The sequence below is a fragment of the Cavia porcellus genome, unplaced genomic scaffold, assembly GCF_034190915.1.
Source record: "Cavia porcellus strain 051 isolate PalLab524CR breed Dunkin Hartley unplaced genomic scaffold, mCavPor4.1 scaffold_4, whole genome shotgun sequence".
In the NCBI taxonomy this organism is placed as follows: Eukaryota; Metazoa; Chordata; class Mammalia; order Rodentia; family Caviidae; genus Cavia; species Cavia porcellus.
In genome coordinates, this window is record NW_026947487.1 from 99,796,279 (window position 1) to 99,809,693 (window position 13,415).

Below are 13,415 nucleotides of genomic sequence, written 5' to 3' on the forward strand. Positions count from 1 at the left end.
GGGATCAGTCAGTCTATGCCACAGCCCTCCATGAAGCAGCAGGTGAACCGGGATGAGGACAGTGGGATAAGGTTTTGCTTTGAACCTGAAAAGGTAATAAGGACCTGGCTACGCCTGGCTGGATCCCTCCCACCATAACTGAACAAACTGCTGCCTCTACTCAAATGCTTATCCTGGCTGTCAACAGCCCAGGTCAGGTAGGTCCAACGGCTATGGCCTGGGTGGTGGCTCGTGACCCTCCTGGATGCGGAGCGAGTGGCTGTCTAGGAGTTAGCTCTGACAGCCCAACTGGTAGAATGCCAGCCACTCCTGTTGATTTTATCTGAGCCCGCCGCAGGCACCACAGGATGGAAAACCTGTTCCAGGCAACCTTCCACCCATCACAGGAGCCAGAAAAAGAGTGGATAAGCCCCTGGGACAAAAGCCTGGTGCAGCTGTCCCAATATCTCACATAAATCACCATCCCACTCTACCCCTTCTCACCTCCTGCCAACAGGCTAATCCCCCACTGCTCACGCAGGGCTCTACCTTATAGAGTGTGTTGCGGATGATCTCAATGTTCATCTCATCAAGGTCCTGTTCTGAGATGCAGTCCTGGAAAAAAGCCGCTGGGGAGGGAAGAAATGGGTGTGAGGGGTGAGCAAGTAGCTTAGGCAAGGCCCCTGAAGATGCACAACCACCCTCCAGGGCACAGAGGATCATTAGGCTAGGTATTAGGGGACCCCCCAACCAGCCTGAGATATTGCCTTGCAAGTGGCAGAGTAATACTCTGGGCCATGCACACTGACCTGAGCTTTTCCTGCCTCCTTGCTCTAAAATTGATTTATAAAGGAGGCAGCCAGCCATAACATGATCTAATCGCCACTGGGGCTGACCCAAGTTCAGACCATGCCAAAGACAGGCTTGCATAAGAGCCCATGAGATTCTTCTTTCCCCAGGGGCAGCTGTGGAGTTGGGGCCTAACGCCCACAGTTAAAAAACTTGCCTTCTCCTTAGGACAAGAAATGAGTATAGCAGCTGTGTGCACATGAACTGGTGACCCAAGGGGCCACTGTAACGGTAGAAGGAGAAGCCAGAGCAGGATAGAGCACCCCCTCTCCCTCTGGAAGGCCTGTAGACTCAGCAGTCCACTGGATGGAGAAACCACAGAAATCACAAATAGCCCAGAGCTGGTTCAGAGTCACTGGCAAAGTCAGAAAGACCAGGTCAACAGGTACAGCTTGGACTTCTTTGCTTAGAGCCCTGAGTTCAACTCTGGTGGCTTACTGGAGTGGTACCCTGGGGCTCAGGATTTTGGATATAAGAGTACAAGCTGGTTACAGACCTCATGCCTCCTCTATAGACTCCTAGGCAGGCAGAAACCAGCACTGCCTATGTAGAGTCCTACAGGAAGCTCCTGGTTCCCTTCCCTTTCTTGGTCTCTACCATGAACCCTGCATCCTGCTGCACCAGCTCTGGGCTATTTGTGACATCTGTGGTTTCTCCATCCAATAGACCACTGAGTCTACCAGACTTCCAGGGGGAGTCGGGGTGCTCTATCCTGCTCTGGCCTCTCCTTCTACCCGCACAGTGGCCCCTTGGGTCGCCTGACCTGGCCTCTGGGACCTACTTGATGGAGCTCAATGAAGCTGTTTGCTTTCTTCCTCTGTCTCATGGACAACCAGCCACTCTGGTGCTGCTTAGGGGCACTCAGAGCTCTCACAAGGACCAAGCCCTTCTCTCTCCTCTCCATGAATTCTGCTCTCTTATTTTACACCCTAAAATATCAAACTATTTCCAAAGTTAGTAAGTTCAAGTCAGACCTAGCGGATCTGGTCCAGCAAAAACAATAGTACGGGAGGGAATAAAGAGGAGAGAATAAAAGGGGAGCTGAAGGAAGAACAAAGGTCAACAGCAGTGTCTCATATTCTGGCTCAGGCTGCCCCTGGCAGTCCACAAACCCCACATTGAGGAGATGAGCTAAGATACCACCCTGCTTCTACTTGCAGCAGCTCACCCAGGGGCGTATCCACCAGAATGGCATTGTAGAGCTCAGCAGGTGTCTGTGCGATGTTCACGGCCTCCATCTGTTCGAAGCTGCCTAGTGGGTGGCACTTGGGTACAAGTTCAGCAATGGAGCGCTGGTGCAGCGTGCCCGTGATGAGCAGGATCACATTGTCAATCATGTAGCTGTAACTGTAGGGGCGGACAACAGCAGGGCAACCCAAAGGGGTAGGGACTTAGAAGGCCTGGCCTAGCATCATATCAATAACCCCACGTGTGTGCTTGCTTGTAAGTGTTGCAGACAGGCACTAACAGCTCTGTCCTTGGACGGCTCCCTCCCTAAATCCTCTCAAGTGTCCACCCCTTCTCCAGCACCAGAAGCACAGGACAGACATGGCCTCTGCCTTGCAGATTCATGGCCCATTGAGGGACTGGCACATAGGTAATGCTCCAAAGTATGAACAGTGTTCTAACAGGACACAAGAACCATGGGCACATGGAGGTTAGGCAGGCAGTGTGGCCGGGAGACAAGTGTAGCCAGAAGCCTGGGAGGTAAAAGGACTGGGAGATGAAAGTGTGTTCTGGGAAGAGGGAACAGTATAGGTAAAGGCCTGGAGGCCTGCACTGCATGTCGCCACATTTGAGGAACTGAACATGGTCAGGAATAGCAGAGGCAAAGAAAGGGCACAGCCATTGGCAGGGCACTGCTGCCAGCAGAAGGGTACCTGGAGGCTGGGCTTAGTCCAAGCTAGGGTCTTCATCTCAAGCACCAAGGATCTATAAGCATCATGTAAGCTGGGAGTTAGGGAGACTCTGCCTCCCTGGGGGCAAGAGAGGAAAGGATGGGGAGGAGAGGAGTGGGAAGTGGTATTTCTCCAGGAAATACCAAGGTGGAGCTAGTGGGGACAGGAGGTTAGAATGAAGGCCTGGATCCGGTAGGCCTGCATGGCTCCAAAAAGAGAAAAGCACTCTCTCTCCTCCCTAGTGGTTGAGGCCAGGGGCCCCTGGATGAGCCCTAGGGATCTGACAGGTTGGATTCCCCTAGAATGTGCCCTCCAGGAGGCCAGCTCCGGAGAGTCAATGGACAGCAAAGGGGGCTGTGATGCTGGGGAGATTGGAGCTGCCCAGTTCAGACTTGGCAAAGGACAAAGGTCTGACTCCAAACAAAAGGCATGGGCTCAAAGGGGCTAAGGCAGAGTTCTGTGCAGTCACTTATAGGGTGTGGTGAGGGAGATGAAATCAAGAGAGAGAGCTCCAGACACAGGCTGCAGCAGCCACAATTATCTTTCAGCCTATAACCAGGGATGAACTCAGGGCACAAGACAGCTGCATAAGGCCTCAGGGGAATGTCCTCAAAGGCCAGACTGAGGTCATACAAGGGTGAGAACTAAGCGGAGATTGCTGCTCTGAGTTGGGACCTGAGCACAGGTCTCATCCAGGTTTCTGGGTGGGTGAGAAGTAGACTCTTACCTTATGACACGACCATGAGCACCTAGTGCTGAGGTTGTGAGGGAAAGCCCTGGTAGGAGGCAGTGTCTAGTACCAAAAGAACAAGGGAAGCGAAATGGTGGCCCAGGGCTGGCTATTTGGGGTGCTCCCGCTGGGGCTTCCAGGAAGGCAACAGGAGGAGGCTCCAGCTCCTGTCCTGGCCTGAACTCTACTCCCCCTGCTTTCTGTGCACTCCCTCCGCTCCCATGCAGCCTGGCGCCCTGCTCTGACCTCTGCTCTCCTGGGCCTATGGCCAGGCAGCTGCCCTCTAACCATCCCCTGTCCGGCTGGGTCAGCTATGGGATGTGCACTGAGAAGAGACATCCCCCCAGACTCAGGCCCTCAGGCAAAGCCCATTTGCAGCTGCAAGCCAAGAGGCCCATATGGCCAGCCTCGCTTCCTCAGTCCCACAGAGCTGGAAGGACAGAAGGGCTATAAAGAGCCCACTAGAGCTTTGTGCCTTGGCTTCCAGCTCCTATCTGCATCTTCTCTGGCCAGCACAGCCTCCTGTTCTTGACACGACCTTGTGGTGTCATCTTATTTACCCCAGGGTACACCCACTACCCTTCAACATTGCATCTTCACCCATCTAGTCCCACTGTAGCCATCATGTCCCCTGGGACAGTCACAAAGACCTGTACCTGAGCCTTAGGAGGTTCTTTTATGCTCTCACATCCTTTAGATAAATAGAAAAACAATGGCACATCCCTTGCACCTACATTATCTGAGTGATCCCACAACTAGCCTCATTGTCAAGAAAGAAAGACCCAGAGGGGGTCAGAACCAAGCTCTGTCACAAAATAAGGCAGAGGAGCTCTGTTCCCATAGCTACCATCCATATATCTCCACCCAAGTCCAAAGCTCCATGCCCTAGCTCTACACTCCCCATTAGCTTTCTTTTCTCAGAGGGATCTCAACAAACTAGTCTCCTTTTTCTAAACCTCCCTCTTGCTTCCACAACTCAGGGTAACTGTTTAGGTTGAGGGCAAGGCTGGGGTCAAGGCTTAAAGGAAATGCCGTGGCACTCCTGAGGATCCTGGCCAGCCTCAGAGGACAGCCCTGTGGGAAGAAACTGCTGTCTAGCTTCACTGCTGTCTCTCCAGTGATGTGGAACAGGCCAGCTATGATTCACTTTTCAACCCTGACAGCACATGTGGAGGCGGGTAAACACCCCCCTTTTTGGTTCCCCTAAGCATCACTTGCTACAAGCCTTAGCAGAGTACAGAAGAAAATGCTAGGCTAAGTAAAGGGCCACTCATAATCATGCCACTCAGCCCCTTCCAAGGCCCCCTTCTATCTAAGCCAGGCCTGACTTGGATGATCCGGTGCCAGGCCCAGCACCTCCCTCCCTCTGGGCCAACTGCAAAGTTGCCTCGCAGAGGCCTCTGCTTGGTGAGGGCCAGAATCTTCTTTTCTGGGAGATGAGAGGCAAGACAGGCCTGGGTGATGTGGCCCAGCCATTATACCTCCCTACAAGGCTGAGGCCTTTAACAGGCAGGGAAACCTTCCTCCTCCTTGCCTGGCTTTAGCAGCTGCCTCCCTGGCCCCAGAGAACCACTTCACCATTCTTCCTCTCATTTGGCCTCAATAGCAGAGAATGAGGTTCCAGCTGGTCAGCGTCTCCCTCCTGGGGAAGACAGCTGGGGAGTGGATGGCCGACTGCCCACCACACCAAAGAGCCCCTTGTGGGGTGGGGGTGGGGGAATCTGTATGCCTCAGTCCAGTGGCCCTCCACTGTCTACTACCTCTGAAATGGTGGCATGGCATAAAATAAATGATGCCTCCAAGCTCAGGATAGAGTTTAAGAAGCTATTTTCCCTAAGAAGCCTTCAGAGTCCCTAGCCAACCCTTCTTCTCCATTGTGCCTTTGGTGCCACCTGCTGGAGTGGCAAGACTTCTCAGTCCTTGCACTGACCATGATCACTGGGTTTAACCCCCGCCAGCTATCTACTCAGTCTCTACCAGGGGCTCTAGCATGTATACCATGAACTGCTTGCATCTATACTCAGTTGTGTCAGATTCCTAAAATCCCTGTCCAGGGTAGACAGTGAACAGAAATACCCACTACAGCATCAGCACACCCATCTCAAGTCTTGCTTCTTCTCTGCAATCAGAATATGTGAAATGTGCCACATGACAGAGCTAGAGAGGCTCTGATCCTCTCATTAAAATTTTGCTCCTCTTCAGAAGCCCACTGGGTTTTCTTCCAATTTGAGCCTTAACTTTGAGCTCCTGGGTACTCTCCCTGAGTACACCTCCTGAAGTCTAAAGCAGTGTCGTTGCTGGCTCTCCGTCAAGCAGAGGCCATGTCTAGCCCAGTACTCAAAACCACAGCAGGGCTAGGGCTTCAGTCTGCAGAGCCCTGCAGTCCACACAAAAACCAAGCTGGATGCAGCCATCTGGAAGCCGTCTGGAAAGGAAAGCCCATGGAAATCCAATGTCTTTTTGTGATTTACCAGGGCCCAAGTTCGAAGTGACATGTTCTGGGAAGAATGGCAGATGTAACCACAGGCACGCTGGGGACTTGAAGCCACTCTCCTGGACCAAACCCTTCCTCTAGCTGCTTGCTCCAGCTGGTGGCAGTGATATTTCTGACCCAGGAGAAATGTGGGACATCAGGTCCCCAAGTTGTTACCAATTTCCCATGCCCAGACTCTTGTCCATAGGCACCTAGGTTGCAGGAAGTGCTCTGTACTGGGGAAGCCCCCTGCGACAGACTCTCACACATTCAAAGACAAGTGCCTTTCGGGCCAAGCTGGTAGTCTCCAGAGACCAGGCCCAATACTCCCACAAGCAACTCCCCAGCCTCTCTTCTGGTGTCGACTCTCCTACAGTAAAACATTATGAAATGATCCAGATCAAGGTCTCCTCCAAGGCAAAAAAGCCCAGGTAGAAACTGTATCCTAAGTCACACAGAAAGTTAATGACTGGGTCTGGCAAGAGCCCTTGGTGCAATGACATATTAACATGTTAACACCATGAAATTGAGCTGATTCCACACTGACAGTCTACTTCAGGGGGGCCCAGATCACTTAGACTGTCTGCCCCACACGAGGCAGCTGCCTCCACTATGACCACCCGCTCTTTCAAATGATCTCTCCATCCCCACCTGATCCTGGAGTCCTCTCAATGCCGAGAAGCCACCTGTAACCCCAGTCTCATTTGCTGAGGCTGCTCAGACCTTTCCAGGCTCTGCTCACATCATTGCCCTGTATCCACACATTTCCTTCCTGACATTGAGTCTGGCCCAGAGCAGGTACTGGCTTTGTGTGATGGCTGCAATCAACACAAGCACTGCACAGTTTCACACAGAAGGGCAGAGGAAGCCTTAACCAGTTTCTGCCCACACACTTTCAGAAACAGGGAACTCAGTATCTCCTGTAGAAGCCTGTTCCAGCCATCCAGGGGCAGCTCCAAAGGGAGCTGCCTCTATCTCCAGCTGAGCCAGCTTTGTCTGTGGACAGCCATAGCACAGAACAGGTCTCTGGTGATACTTCTACCTCCTGGAAGGCTGCACTCTCCTCTTTGTGTATGTCCTCTGGACATTACTAGGTAGCTTTCTGTAGGGTAACAGGGTCACTGGCTCCATGATTGCTACTAGGACATGTATGATTCGATCAACCTGGATCCTGCTCTCCTAATTTTTTCCATAAAATACTTTTTCCCTCAGCCAAGTAGCTACCCTCTCAGGGAAACCAGCCATGAACTCCCAGTCTGGGGGAGCCCCCTGGTACAGATTGCAAAGGAAGGCTTTTGATCCTTTTCTGCAATACTTCTTTTACCTAGGATGACTTGATGGGGCAGAGTAGAGTAAAAAGAACAGCTGGAGAGGAAAGAGTTAAATCAGAGAGAAAACATGAGGGGAGACTGGTGGGGGCCATACACTACCTAGCAACCAGGCCTACAGACCACATCTCCATGACCGCTAGGTGTGACCCAAGCCAGGGCCTTGTTGTAGAGTGATGGGTGATAGAAGTTGACTAGAGGCTTGAAAGATGATAAGGAGGTGACAGAACAGTTAGGGAATGTTAAAGTTTAAGACTCACAAGATGGGTCTGTGATGGTGTTAGTTTGGAGAATGGCATCAGGAAGTAAAGGAAGGGATGTGCAAGGGGAAGTGGCTATTCAGACAGGAGTGACCACTCAGTAACTAGGGAGTAAGGCGAGGGGTCTCAGATCACTGGTGAAAGGACCTCAGAGCAGAAGGGTGCTTCTTCTTCCACTGGAATGGTGTTCAGGAGCAGAGCGCAGAAGCAGTGCTAAGAGACGTACTGGCTTCTACTGTCTTTGTGGAGGAGGAAGTGGGCCATCTGCCCAGAGAAGACGCTGGGGCAGGAGAAGGATGATGTTTAAGATGGGAGGTAGTCTTCTCACCATTGGGGGGGTGGGCTGCAGGATGCTGAGTTGGGACAGCAAGAGGCTACTGGGCAAAGACAAGCTGAGGCTCACTGACTGGGTACACATGCATGTCTGGCAGCAGGGATAACCCGTCCATCCTAATAGCCAGCTTCCCCAGCTTTGCTCCCAGCACTGGAGGTGGGGGTGGGGCAGCTCCAGGATGGAGGTTGCTGGGACTCCTCCAGGGCTGGGGGGCTGCCAGCTGGGTGGGACCATAAGTCGGGCGGCCAAGACTGCTGCGGATGTTGGCAGAAGAGAGCTAGAATGATGAACCAGGGAACCTCAGCTGCAGAGGGTGGGAAATGAAGATGGGGGGCAGCAGGGGAGTACAGCCAGTGTCCTGCTGAGTCCGGAACCCATGTCTCCCAAGGGACCGAATAGTGGGTTGGAGATCTTAAGTCTGTTGGTAGAGAGGGGTGCCTGACTCAGCAATTTCGGGGTGGAGCATTTCCAGGTAGTGACATGGCTTTGGGCAGCCGTTAGTGGGGATGGCTGAACTGGAGAGCAGAGGAGCAGGTCACTGGAGATGATGGGGTTGGAGAACAAGCAGCCACAGGCTCAGACAGGCTGACACGTGGCCGCTGAGCTCTCCTCAAGTGAGAGCAGGAGTAAGTGGACAAGAAGGCTGTAAGCCACAATCACCCATGAATGGAAGGGGCGGGGAAAGTGACAGATTCAGACAGCCTGCCACAGGATAGTGTTTGGCTGCTTTAAATACACTTGGTGCTTGTAGCCAATCTCCAGCAAAGAGCTGGCAACTACTCTGTCTCAGTCCTACTCAGAGCTCTCTCTAGTTTTGGAGCCTGGCATTTTGACACCAGGACACACTGGGGACTAGGGCAAAGACAGGTGGGCAAGTGGGCAACAAGAAGAATGATTTCTACCCTCTGACCACTGGCATGGGGTTAGGCCTCCCCTAGCCTTCCTAGCTGGCAAAACCTGAACATCCACCAAGAAGCTGAAAGAGCTTTGTGTAAATAAGCTAAAGTTACCTTTAGCTTAGACTGGCAATAAATGGTCTGCTTCCTAGTATGTCCCTGGTTCTGGTGTTAGAGCAGGGGACACACAGGCCTAGACCATGGGTCGGGTGAAAGGTGGCATACTGCATTGTGACCCCCAACACCCAAATGTGACAGACAGCACAGGATATACTCCACCTCTAGCCTCTTGCCTAAATAGGTATATGTCAATGTGTCAATAGGGACCAAGCAGTGTGGGTATGGCCCAGCAAGGACAGTAAGGAAGTCTCTGGAAAAAAAGGTCTGTGGCCAGGAGAGGGCCTACTTCCCAGCTTGAGCAGTTTTCCTGAGTACTTTAAGTGCCCCAGCTTGTGGCTCTTACCCAAGGATGGAACCCTCTGGATAAAGCCCTCAATTGAGCAAGATCTTGTGCCAGTGGCAGCTGCTTGTTGGAGGTGGAAATCAGGCTAGAGGGAAGGCATCTAACCCCATCCCTGCCAGGAAAAGTAGGACAGTATGCCTACTCTCAAGGAAAAGGGTAGGAACACCATAATCAAGGAATGGGAAAAGCTACAAAACACTCAGAAGAGTGCAGGGAAATGCCCCTCTACAAAACCAGTCATGCACCATCAATACAGAGTATGCTCATAGAGACTGACCACTGACTATGCCTCTGCTCACCACCTGCATGGAGTAGCCACCTGGCCTAGGGTTATTTCTTTGTCACCAGGTTCCGGCTCATGGCTCCTGAGCCATCCCTGCAGAGGGCGCTTCCCTACTCCCACCCACAGATACACATGTTGCATAGAGGATGCCTGATCCAAGTGCCCTCCCCCAACCTTTAGGTCCCAGGGTCCTCTCTTTAGCTCAGCTTCTCTAGGACTTAGTGCAGGGAGAGTGGCCCCACCCTGAGTCCCCAAAGGGTCATGATAGAGAAACTGGTCCAGATAAGAATTATAAACTGGAGGTGCCTGCCCACCTGAGCTTCAGGAGGCTAGGGCCAGAACTGGGAAAGACAGCAAGGTTGTTTGATCCTTGCCAATCTATACCCTCACTCAATCTCCCTGAGACTACAGCTATGGTCAGAATAGATGGAGAATGCATGGCAGCCCAGACAGGGCCACAGAGCCTGCATACTCCATCCTAATAACTGGTTTCTTCAGAGCCCTGAACCTTGATGCCAGCATGGGAGATTGGGTCTGTTGAGTGTTTAGTGTGGATGCTACAAGGTAAGTGAAAAAAAAGGACTCCCAACTTCCCTAGTTCAATCTCTCTAACACTGGAGAAAAAGAGCTGGTGACTCCACTTTATGGGTTGTGACCTGCAGGTCCAGAGTTGTTGAATGGTTTGTCCATTTACAAAGTTTGGGAGGACTCTGAAGGCAATAGTCAACGACAGCTGGCTGACAGAGCCTGACAGCTGACAGACACTAAGTCCGCTAGCCTAAGCCACACTGGGGCCAGCTCCTGTACATATGGGTACTTTGCCCAGTACTGCAGGGCTTACTCACGTAATAAAGTCCAGGAAACTGGCAAGAGGCTCATAGGCATGGTTCCTCATGTGGCGGAACTCCACGACCATCTTCTCCTTGAGCCTGTCGTCGATGACTGACACTGTTAGAGGTGAGGCCTCATTGGCCAGGAAGTTGCCATAGTCTGTGCTCTGCAGGTGCAACTTCAAGTCTGAAATACAAAGGTAGAGGTTGAGGGCTCATCTCGCAGAACCTTCCCAGTACCCCAAGTGCCCATCCCTAACTTACTCTGGGGCTTGTCTTTCCCCAACCTTTTCCCCAAGGTAGTATTAGTCCTGCTAATACTACCCTGATTTCTATCTCTCTGCTGGCATCCAGAATAAGGCTCTAGAAATTCCCCAGACCCTTGGGCCACATGTTACAAACACAAGTATAACAACTATGCCACAAGATGACAAGGCTGGGAAACCCCAACCCGAGGTACTATTCACATTGAGATCCAGAATACATCATGGGCCCTGCCCTCTAGGGCCTCAGAGTTGGGAAGGCAAGCCACATAGACATATAAAAGAAAGACAATCAAAACTGTGGGCGTACAGGGGAGTGGGGACCAAACTAGGCCAAAGAGAAGGCCATGCTAAGCTGGGCCACAGCATACAGCATACAGCAGACATGAGGAACACCAGGAGGGCAACATGAGTGAAAAGGGATCTGAAGGTGAATGATTGGCCTAAGAGGAAAGATGGGGTTCCCTAGGCTGTGGTTGGAGGCAGGTAGGCCAATCCTAAGAGCTTTCCTAAGCCTTTAGGACAGAGGTAAGGAAAAAGGAAGGAGAGACAGAATAGGGCCATGTGGAAGTGTGAGGCAAGACAGGTAAGAGTACTCCATAACCAGTCCCCTGACTTCTGTCCTAGTCCCTGTCCCCAGGACTAGTTGCTATTCTCTCCATAGCAACCAAAGTAATCTTTGTTTTAGTATCAGAGATTGAGCCTCACATACCAATTGTTCTACTACTAAACTATATTACCAGCCCTATTTCTTTAAAAAAAAAATTTATGTTGGTTGAGACAAGGTTTCGCTACGATGCCCAGACTGACTTCAAACTTTTGATCCTCCTGCCTCAATATCCCAGCAGTTAGGATTTTAAGTGTGTGCCATCTCATGCTGCTATTTTACCTGAAATGAGAGTCACTGTCAGGGTGGGATCACTATGGATCACTTCACCATTACTTCCTTGCCTTTCTGATTCTTCTTCTCCCCAGTCACATCTTCCTCTCAGGGAACTTTTCTGTCCCCTAGCCTAGAAATGGGTGATTGACTCCCTCCCTCCTGTCAGGTCTCTCTTCAATCTCTTCCAAGGCCTCTCCTCAGCCCATCAATCTGTTCTTTTTCTTTGTAGAACTATATTATCTAATGCAGGACACATAAGATCCATTAGGACAGGAACTTCAGGGTCACTGTGATACTGAGTCTAGAACACAGATGCTCTGGTGTGCACCCAGTAAATTACTGCAGAGTGAATAAGCGAAGAAAGTAGGCAGAAGAGTTACTGCTGGGTTTTGATAAGGGGGACACTAGACTGGTGATGGCACTATGAAGGACAGTGAGGAGAAGGTTGCTGAGGACTGTCAGGAAGGGTTATACTTGAAGACACTTCCACATGGCCTCCTGATCAAGCCCTTCCTGGGATGTTCTTGTAGCCCAGAAGGCCAATTTAACCCTGAACAGCTTAACACAGAAGGACAAGTGGAGCTTGCAACACCTCTACAGACTCAGAGGACCTCTGTGATGCCCTCCCTGCTAATCCTCAACAAGAAAACAGTGTACCTTGGATACAATCGGGAAGAGAGCACGTGGAGGAAGGATGTGGGCATTGCAAGAATGGACACTTTCTACCTGCATGACTCAGCCTCTGTAGTTCCCAGGCACTCAGAGTGGACTTCAACCTCCTAAGGTCTGCAGGAGGAACTCGTCTTCACTCTCACTCTGCAGTTCACATCTAATTTTCTCCCATGGTGACAAAAGGGGATAGAAGAGAAGGCTAGGCAGAGCAGGAAGAGGCCACCAGTCCAAATCTACACCAAGGATCCCACTGCCTCTTTACCAGGAAAATGTGAACATCTTTACCCTAAGGCATCTAGAATGAGCCCCCTGCTGTGGGAGGCTATTCTTCCCTATCCTTACCAGTCTGGCCAACCCCAGCTACTTCTGGAGTGGGAATTGGTGACAGAAAAGTGCTTTACTCAGTAATACTTGGTGCTTTGCTCAGTAATACTTAGGTTGTAACAGCATTTGATTATTCAATTGGTGGGGCATGTTTTTGTTTTTTGGAGACAAAGGCTAGCCTTGAACTCATTATGTAGCCCAGACTGGCCTCCAACTTGCAGCAATTCTCCTGTCTCAGCCTCCTAAGTGCTGGAATTATAGACATAAATCATCATGCCCAGCTTCTACAGGGGTGTGTGTGCATGTATTTGGTTTGTTTTTTGAGACAGGGGATTGCTTTGTAGTTCATGCTGGTCTTGAATTTGCTATGTAGTCTAAGCTGACCTCAAACTTGAGGTAATCCTCCCGCCTCAGCCTCCTGATTGCTACTATTATAAGCAGACGACATCATGTGCAGCTACTTCTACTGTTTTTTTAAATTCTTAATTATAATTGATGGTTACTCTTATAACAATATATTACCTATATTTCTACCTCTAGAAATAGGCTTCAGAAGACAAATTTAATCCTTGATTAGATTTGTCTTGTGTACAAGTCTTTTAATGTGGGCAGGGGGTTCTGGTCCAAGGTCGACAAGTGCCAAAACGTCTAGGAGGGGAGGCTGCAGAGCAGACAGCAGTTTGGAACCAAGGTTTGGTCAGAGTGTCTGGCAAAGATGGCTGTGAGACCAAACTAGATTTATCCACTCAGCCACAGTAGCCAGCTGAGAGCCTTTCTCAAGCCAGATATACGCATAGAGGATCCAGAGCAAAATTCATTCTTCTGGGTGGGGCCCTCCTGCTAGTGATCCCACTATTCCCTGGGACAGCAGGTCCAGCCCCAAACCTAGCCTACCCAACTGATCCCTCCTATCCAAAGCAATGGAGCAGCAGGCATCTCCAGACATTATG

General features: G+C 51.0%; 1 protein-coding gene across 2 annotated transcripts in view; it reads right to left on the bottom strand.

Annotated features, from left to right (window-relative positions):
- The window catches only part of Atp6v0d1 (ATPase H+ transporting V0 subunit d1), a 44,120-nt gene that overhangs the window by 3,920 nt on the left and 26,785 nt on the right, over positions 1-13,415 (bottom strand). Inside the window, exons 2-4 of one of the 2 annotated variants that reach the window (XM_013154864.3) lie at positions 10,339-10,510; positions 1,997-2,175; positions 484-608 (exon numbers count right to left, since the gene is read on the bottom strand). In XM_013154864.3, coding sequence (XP_013010318.1) covers positions 484-608; positions 1,997-2,175; positions 10,339-10,510 — 476 coding nt within the window. The remainder of the gene's footprint in view (positions 1-483; positions 609-1,996; positions 2,176-10,338; positions 10,511-13,415) is intronic. The other variant, XM_003472019.5, reaches the window with a different exon arrangement.